Genomic DNA, 9,554 nt, shown 5'->3' on the forward strand with positions numbered 1-9,554 from the left:
TATTTCACGGAAGAAAGGAGTCTCCTCATCTACAGCTTCCATAACTAACCTTCCATGTATAAGAACATTCCACCTTTTCTAGCCCGTACCCAACATTTCAAGTGGCTTCCTTATCAGAATTTTATATTAGTTTATACACACATTAAAAGGGTTTTGGCTTTCCCCATGCTCACCTTTAAGTACGTTCGACTTTTGTCATGGAGAGTAAGGAGATATCAAGGGTTCAGGTCGCTTCATGTATTAGATGATGAGTTGTTGGATGATGAGAGGTGAGAGGGAATCTGCCCATGTGCCAGTGCAGCATCTGTCCACAGTGCCAGGCCAGAGAACTGATTTCCCTGCCCTCCTAACATCACCCAGGACCTCCATCCACTTTTAGAAGACTACAGCAGCCCTCGCTCATGGAAAAATACTCCCAGAGGTCTAGAGATTTATTTCAGTCTCTAACCTAGTCATGATTCTCTGGAGTGTGGAGATTAAATGCTTAAACTGGCAGTCTCTTGAGCATGCTTTGGGGAGCTCAAGTTTCTAAATCTTAGATGGAATCAGGAAAGTGTTGAGGATGCCATAAAATAAATGAAAAAGCCCTTTCTTCACAGCTTCCCAAAATAGCATTAGGTAAGGGTGACTTCTGTTTCACTTGAACCTAATTCACTCCAATTCAGTTAAGTCTCAGTTTATGTTCATTAGGAAAGTCTTTTGAGTTTAGTAGTCTTAGGAAGAGTGTGAACCAGCGGGTGACAAGGCATGTTCTATTGCCATGTGTTCAGTTGTTGAGGGTTTGAACACAGCCTAAACTGAGGATTGACTAAAATAAACTGCCTAGATTGCCCTTGGTCTATAGGTCAAACACTGCTTCTGTAGTCACTTTCACAACCAACAGCCCTGGCTTTGACACCAAACTGCCTTCTGACAAGAACCCCATTTAGAAGTGTTAATTAATTGTCACGTGGGTTAGTTGTAGTCCTGTTGTGCCATATCTATTTCCATGGGGAATGACTGTTGCCAGCTGATGCTGCTTTGGTGGTCATCACTGCTATTTGTGACAATATACAAAGGAAAAAAATATGGCTGGTTATATTTGATGAAGGTGAAGCTAAATGTTTATTACCCAAATGCATTTTTTCAAGGTATTGATGGCACCTCCACATATACCAGTGGTGATCAGAGAACTCTAAAGTCCAATAGGAAAAAAAACAGTGGGAAGACCCCACATCTCCTGCTAATGTTATTGCCCTCCTACAGACTTGAGTCACAACAGACCAACCGGCGGAAGAAGCGTGCTTTGGATGCAGCCTATTGCTTTAGGTAAAGGAAATAAAAATAGAACCAAGTAATTGCATCTGTTAACTCTTACACTGCCTTTGCCCTTTCTTCTACCGTGTATTGACCCAAGTGGAACTCATTGCTAATGCCAGGAAGAGTGCAGTACAGCTCCTCCAACTCATAACACCATTCTTCCCAGAGGCTTATATTCATCAGCTCTTTAGCAATGAACCAAGTGGGAAGGGAGAAAACTAGCCCCCTGAATTTTTTCCCTCAAATTCCTTGGAAGTTCTTTGGTGCTGAAGAAGAGAGAGAGCTCTCTGCTCCTCATAACAAATAGAAGCTTATTTGAGGTGCATGATGGCAACTCCTTAATTAAGGAAGACCCACCATCTGTATGAAGCCTTCACCCTCACCAAGTCCAAGTGCTCGTAGTCACACTTCTTTCATATAACAGAGATGAGACAGCAGAAGAATGCCATCTGTCACGGCTTTAGCAACAGCCTATGAGAGAAGCAAGAAGAATTTATTTCCTATTCCCACATGAGTGCATGGAGGGAGAATGTGAATGTTCTTATGTGATCTCAGTAAGAGGAGGGCTCCCTCCTTATTTTGTTGAGGTATAGGGCAGGGAAGGGTCCTCACTGATGAAGTGCTCAGAGCATCAGAGGCCATGAGGAAAGTGGCAGTTTTTGGTTACCAGATCCAGTGGTTACCCTCAGCAAGACTCTCATGTTTCTTGATCTCTGGTTCATTCCTTGTCAGGCAACACATGGTGAAATAAAGGATTGATTCTCAAAGGAAAATGCCCTAGATCGTTCTTTGTAAATTGCTGTTGTGCTTTCATTTTATATTTGAAAGTGCAATAGAGGCTCGATGGCAGAACTGCCCAGTGTTGATTGGAAAGGGCTTCATCCAGCCACTCCCTGGGCCCATGATATTTGGTTTTTAGATGTTTGTTGAATAAACGAATGAGTCATTTTTCTGGTTTGGGGTGAGGTGGTGGTAGAGTGAGGGTGGTGAATCAGCTTTAAAATCTCCATTGCTTTTTTTTTTTTTTCTTAACAGAAATGTGCAGGACAATTGCTGCCTACGCCCACTTTACATTGATTTCAAGAGAGATCTTGGGTGGAAATGGATACACGAACCCAAAGGGTACAATGCCAACTTCTGTGCTGGAGCATGCCCATATTTATGGAGTTCAGACACTCAGCACAGCAGGGTGAGTGTTCGGCTAACCCGTTAGCTCTCTTCTTGGGTTACCATGTGCACCTGCTGATTGTATTTACAAATGAGTTGTAATTAACCCAGTGCCCTTTTACCATCACACATATATGGGTACTGGAGAAATGTCTCATTCGTTTGGTGCAAAAGTAATCCCGGTTTTTGCCATGACTTTCAATGGCAAAAACCGTGATTATTTTTGCACCCCCCAATAGGTGGGGAGTAAGAATGTAGACTGTGGGTGAAATCAGAATGTAACACTGGTCAGTTTCAAACTGTAGGTCTCACCTGCCCAGTTATAAACAACTGGAGGGAAGTTTTGTTTAATTTTTTCTTCATTTTATATCCTTTTTAAAAAATATTTTTTATTGATACATAATTGCATATATTAATGAGGTTCATTGATACATGTATATACTGTGTTAATGATGAAATCAGAGTAATTAGGATATCCATCACCTCAAAAATGTATTATTTCATCATTTAGGGAACATTACAGATCATCTCTTCTAGTTATTTTAAAATACACAATAAATTATTGTGAACTATAGTAAACTTACTGTGCTATAAGACATTAAAATTTATTCCTTCTATCTAACTGTATTTTTGTACCTATTAATCAACTTCTCTTCACCCTTACCCTGTTCCCAGCCTCTGGTAACCATTACTCTACTCTCTGCCTTCATGAATTTTATATTCTTAACAGCTATAAGCATAAATAGCCAAAAAAATACCCTTTTTAGAATCAATATGTCACATAGTGTCCTTTATAGATAGAGTGTGAAGGGACCCAGGTCTTCATCTAAAAAAGTATTTGCTATCATCTCCATCAGGGACTGTTATATAAGAATGAATTTTGGGGATTTCAGTTAATGCCTGGGCTTATGTGATTTTTAGTAAATATGCTAGCAATTTACTAATGTATGACAGTTAGAGAGTAATTTAACATCTCTAAACCTCAGCTTCTTATCAGTAAGAAGAAATGTTTGCATTAGAAATTATCTTTAAAATAATAGTGCCAAACTCAAGAGTTGATATGAAGTACAAAAGATGATATATGTGAAAATGATTTGAAAATTGGTTTCTCTACTTTTTTTTTAATGTAACACAAAGTAATCAAGGATCTGAGTATTTTATCAAATTATTTCAATGAAGATAGAGGGTTAATTCAGAAGGTAATTTTCAGAGTGGATGGTATGGGTTTCCAGCCAAGATTAGAGAAGACTTTTTCTGTGTAATAATGATATTTGTTCACGTGCTTCCTCCTTATGGCGCATCAGGATTTTAGAGATAGAAAGGACTTCATAAGTTATCTTAGCCAACGCTTTCATTTTCTTAAAGAAATTGAGGACTAGATCATGTAGTCTAGATGATGCCCAAGACCAAATAGAAAATTAGTGACAAACCAAGGCTTGGCGTGCACACCTCCTTGTTTTATAACCAGGCCTCCATTTGCTCTGTCTTACTGGGTTTAATTCCTAAAATGTGGCTACACATTGGGGTTTCTATTCTGCTCTTTATGCCTCTGTAAATCTCCCTGTTAAAGAGGCATTAGAAAAATTGCCTTCACTGCAGGGTAGGAAAATGAATCAGCTGCCAAAAAGATCACATATTACATTCAGCTGAATTCATGAGTTTGGGGGTTATCAATTATTTTAGACAATCTGTATTATAAAAATTTCTTTTTAGTTCATATGAAAAATCATGTGTTCATGGAGCATAAAGTATATTTATTTATAAATGCCTGCATATGCTGGAATTTAAATTGACAAATATGGCTCCCCTTCCTTCAGCTGTTTTCCAAACTCCCCTGTAGACTTTGGCACTCGGGGGCGACCGTGTGCTTGGCCATGTGAGGGAAGCTTGCTCATGCCTGTCCCTTTGTCTGAGCTCTCTGGCCAGGCTGCCTCCTCTGAGCTGCGGCAGCAGTAGCTGTAATGTGGGCAAGGCCCTGTTGCCAAGTAGAAACATAATTCTCCTCTCTGATACACAGAGGGAGTGTGTGAAGGCTGAGACCATGCTTGTTTTTCAAGGAGAGAGGAAGAATAACTGTCATGGTCACAAATATGTGGTTTGGACAGTTACCCAAGAAGTCAGAGGTAGCTTAATAAAGTAGTCAGTGTTGCTGTGCTGAACAGATCTTCTGTCTTAGGCTGAAAAAATTGCAGTGAATCTCGAGGAAAAGGTCACTTGCTGTTTGACTAACACATTAATGGCATCCTTGGAAATGTCTCTGTATCATCAGCAGGGAACCTACATACTTCCATTAGTAAAAGTTGCACACCCCTCTGATACAGAATGGGGTTAAAGATATAATAGGGCTAATTATAGAGCTGTCTCTTCATTCTGTTCTCGGACTTGCCATTCACTCCTCCAACTCAGCAACTACCATTTACCTCCTGGAAGGCTAATGGAGGGTTGATACGATTGTGATTACTATTATGATCGTTTTAAGCAAAATGTGAGAAAGTGAATAATTCTTATAGGCGATCTTAGAGATCAACTTTTATGTTGTTCCTACCATCATTGTGTTTATGAAGTAATGGTAAATAAAAAGGCTTTTTTTTTTAAATGAAAATTGAGGATATGTTAAATTGGCCCGAGGAGACACTTAACATAGATTTCATTTCCTTCCTTCCTTATTTATGTGTTTAAAGAAAGCATCTGGGTCTGTTGTCCAGGCTGGTCCTGAACTACTGGACTCAAGTAATCCTTCAGCCTTGACCTCTCAAAGTGTTTGGATTGCAGGCATGAGCCACTGCGCCCAGCCTGTGGAAAGATTCCACGTTGCAGACAGGTGTCTTTTTCTATACCCGAGGGTAGATTAAAGCTCTTATGAGAGTTTTGATAAAACTTTTTATTTCTTCTGCTTACTTATGTATTCATTTCTTCACTTCGTACATGAATTTCATTTTGTCCAGAGAAGACTTACTAGGGCTACAAGATAAAAACAAAGTCTATAGAGTTCCTGACCTGGAGGGAGCTTTTAATCTCGATGGAATTTAAAATGTATACTCAGGAAACAACTTCATTTAGAGAGTAGTGTAGAAATAAGACCAAATACTACAAGGATCCAGTTTTGTGGGGACCTAGGAAATATGTGTGACCAAGCACTGATCAGAGGAAAGACTTACTGGAAAAACTGGGAAAATCTGTTGAATGAGCAATTTTTTCCAATCTGACTCTTACAGGATCATTTGCTTAAGATGTGTGAAGAATGCGTTCCATTTGACTGTAATTTAGGAAATTAGGAACCGAAAATAATTTAAATTGCCTGCTCAGTGCTGTGACTGATAACAATGCAGAATTGTTTTTTAAAAACTAATTGTGTTTGTCCCCTATGTTGTCTCTCCTCTCCTGTGTCCTTTCAGGTCCTGAGCTTATATAATACCATAAATCCAGAAGCATCTGCTTCTCCCTGCTGCGTGTCCCAAGATTTAGAACCTCTAACCATTCTCTACTACATCGGCAAAACACCCAAGATTGAACAGCTTTCTAATATGATTGTAAAGTCTTGCAAATGCAGCTAAAATTCTTGGAAAAGTGGCAAGACCAAAGTCACGACGATGATGATGACGACGACGACAATGATGATGCTTGTAACGAGAAAACGTAAGAGAGCCTTGGTTCATCAGTGTTAGAAAAACATTTGAAAAGGCGGTACTAGTTCAGACACTTTGGAAGTTTGTGTTCTGTTTGTTAAAACTGGCACCTGACACAAAAAAAGTTGAAGGCCTTATTCTGCATTTCACCTACTTTGTAAGTGAGAGAGACAAGAAGCAAAATTTTTTTAAAGAAAAAATAAACACTGGAAGAATTTATTAGTGTTAATTATGTGAACAACAACAACAACAAAACAAAACAGGAAAATCCCATTAAGTGGAGTTGCTGTACGTACCGTTCCTATCCCACGCCTCACTTGATTTCTCTGTATTGCTATGCAATAGGCACCCTTCCCATTCTTACTCTTAGAGTTAACAGTGAGTTATTTATTGTGTGTTACTATATAATGAACGTTTCATTGCCCTTGGAAAATAAAACAGGTGTATAAAGTGGAGACCAAATACTTTGCCAGAAACTCATGGATGGCTTAAGGAACTTGAACTCAAACGAGCCAGAGAAAAAGAGGCCATATTAATGGGATGAAAACCCAAGTGAGTTATTATATGACCGAGAAAGTCTACATTAAGATAAAGACCCTGAAAACACATGTTATGTACCAGCTGCCTAAGGAAGCTTCTTGTAAGATCCAAAACCTAAAAAGCCTGTTAATAAAAGAAACTTTCAGTCAGAATAAGTCTGTAAGATTTTTTTTTTTCTTTTTAATTGTAAATGGTTCTTTGTCAGTTTAGTAAACCAATGAAATGTTGAAATGTTTTGACATGTACTGGTCAAACTTCAGACCTTAAAATATTGCTGTATAGCTATGCTATAGGTTTTTTTTTTTCCTTTGTTTCGGTATATGTAACCATACCTATATTATTAAAATAGATGGATATAGAGGCCAGCATAATTGAAAACACATCTGCAGATCTCTTTTGCAAACTATTAAATCAAAACATTAACTACTTTATGTGTAATGTGTAAATTTTTACCATATTTTTTATATTCTGTAATAATGTCAACTACGATTTAGATTGACCTAAATTTCGGCTCTTTTTAATGATCACTCACAAATGTATGTTTCTTTTAGCTGGCCAGTACTTTTGAGTAAAGCCCCTGTATTTTGACTTGCACTACAAATGCATTTTTTATGATATTTGCCCTACTTGTGCTTTGTGTATTGTTCATTATTATGAATAAGCTACCTGGGTCCACTTGTCCTTTTTTTCTTTTACAAAAAAGATGGGTTCGAGTTCAGTGGTCTTCCTTCATCTTCTAAGCATCATTACTAACTATGTCAGACGTTAACAAGCTTCTATGTTAGGAAAAGGAGGAATGTTATAGATACACAGAAAATTGAGGTTGAATGTTTTAGTTTTAGCAAGGATTTAGGGATCTAACTAAAACTCAGACTCTTGATTAAGAAAGTTGTCTCTACCTTGGTGTAATCAATATTTTTATAAAATTCTATTGTTATCACAAAGCAGACACTTCATAGGAAACATCTTTTTCTTTAGTCAGGTTTTTAATATTCAGGGGGAAATTGAAAGATAGACATTTTAGTCGATTTTTCAAAAGGGGAAAAAGTCCAGATCAGCCTAAGTCATTTTGTGTATTTCACTGAAGTTAAGATTTTCATAAATGTTCTGTCAAGGTGAAAAGGCACAAGCCAATTTTTCCTATGATCAAAAAATTCTTTCTTTCCTCTGAGTGAGAGTTATCTATAGCTGAGGCTAATGTTTACCTTGCTTTAATAAATAATTTGCCACATCATTGCAGAAGAGGTATCCTCATTTGGGGTTTATAGAATATGTCAGTTTGTCACTTGTCACTTATTTTGCTTTAAAATAAAAATTCATAGGTAAAGCAATGGAATATTTGCAGTTTCGCCTAAAGAGCAGCATAAGGAGGTGAGAATCCAAAGTGAAGTTGTTTGATATGGTCTACTTCTTTTGTGGAATTTCCTGACCATTAATTAAAGTAAAGATTGGATTCGCAAGTTTGAAAACTGGAAAAGCAAGAGATGGGATGCCACAATAGTAAGCAGCCCTTGTGTTGGATGTAACCCAATCCCAGATTTGAGTGTGTGTTGATTATTTCTTTTTTGTCTTCCACTTTTCTATTAATTATGTGTAAATCACTTTTATTTCTGCAGGTATTTTCCTCTCAGATAGGATGACATTTTGTTTTGTATTATTTTGTCTTTCCTCATGAATGCACTGATAATATTTTAAAAGCTCTATTTTAAGATCTCTTGAATCTTTTTTTTTTTTTAATTTGGGGGGTTCTATAAGGTCTTTATTTCCCATAAGTAAATGTTGCCGCGGGAGGGGGGTGGAGGTGGGAAGGCAGGGGGGAAGTGGTAGTACGCAAGTGGGCAGCAATTTTTTGTGTGTTAATCAGCAATACAATTTGATCGTTGGCATGGTTTAAAAAATGGAATATAAGATTAGCTGTTTTGTATTTTGATGACCAATTATGCTGTATTTTAACACGATGTATGTCTGTTTTTGTGGTGCTCTAGTGGTAAATAAATTATTTCAATGATATGTGGATGTCTTTTTCCTATCGGTACCGTCACGGAGTCTAGAAAACACCTGTGATGCAATAAGACTCTCTCAAGCTGGAAAAGTCATACCACCTTTTAGATTGCCCTCTGTGCTTTTTTCCTTAAGGATAGTCACTTCAGAAGTCATGCTTTAAAGCACAGGAGTCAGGCCATATCCATCAAGGATGGAAGAAATCCCTGTGCAGTCTTTTTATTCCCTTATTTATTGCTATTTGGTAATTGTTTGAGATTTAGTTTCCATCCAGCTTGACTGCCGACCAGAAAAAATGCAGAGAGATGTTTGCACCATGCTCTGGCTTTCTGGTTCTATGTTCTGCCAACGCCAGGGCCAAAAGGACTGGTCTAGACAGTATCCCCTGTAGCCCCATAACTTGGATAGTTACTGAGCCAGCCAGATATAACAAGAGCCACGTGCTCTTTGGGCTTGGTTGTTTGGGATTAGCTACTCGTCTGACAGTTTCACTGGTACTACCGCACCAAAACCAAAAAGCCCACCCTGTTTCCTCCAATGTTTTTGGCTGTTGCCTGCAAGACCAGACTTTTCAAATAAGTTGCCAATCTCTTAATAAATAGAAGTGATAAAAAAGAAGTTGTGACTCAATCTGGTAGTGTTGCTTTGTCTAGTGAAAGAATTAGTGTGTGCCTGTTGTGTTGTCTAAACATCATCTAGAAACAAACCATCAATTCGAGTATTGGTAGAAGAGAAAATGATTCCCTTTTCTGCAATCTCATCTGTGTTTGATCTTTTATAGCCAACTCAAAGACAGCGAGGGAGTGTGTCACTCTAAACCCATTAGTTCATGCTTCCGTGCAGCGTGGCCAGTCCCAGACCTGTCACCCCAACCCACATTATATTTAATTGTTGAGCAAGCATAGAAGGCATCATAGAATC

General features: G+C 38.2%; 1 protein-coding gene across 4 annotated transcripts in view; it reads left to right on the top strand.

Moving 5' to 3' along the window:
* The window catches only part of TGFB2 (transforming growth factor beta 2), a 93,993-nt gene extending 85,351 nt beyond the window's left edge, over positions 1 to 8,642 (top strand). For 2 of the 4 annotated variants that reach the window (XM_032289257.1, XM_032289258.1), the window contains 3 exons: positions 1,131 to 1,308; positions 2,335 to 2,488; positions 5,862 to 8,642. In XM_032289257.1, the coding sequence (XP_032145148.1) occupies positions 1,131 to 1,308; positions 2,335 to 2,488; positions 5,862 to 6,020 (491 nt within the window). In that variant the 3' untranslated portion in view covers positions 6,021 to 8,642. The remainder of the gene's footprint in view (positions 1 to 1,130; positions 1,309 to 2,334; positions 2,489 to 5,861) is intronic. The other 2 variants (XM_032289259.1, XM_032289260.1) reach the window with 1 other exon arrangement.
* Positions 8,643 to 9,554: the final 912 nt, after the last annotated feature.

Source organism: Sapajus apella, unplaced genomic scaffold, assembly GCF_009761245.1.
Source record: "Sapajus apella isolate SASKATOON/1434 unplaced genomic scaffold, GSC_monkey_1.0 scaffold22, whole genome shotgun sequence".
NCBI lineage: Eukaryota > Metazoa > Chordata > Mammalia > Primates > Cebidae > Sapajus > Sapajus apella.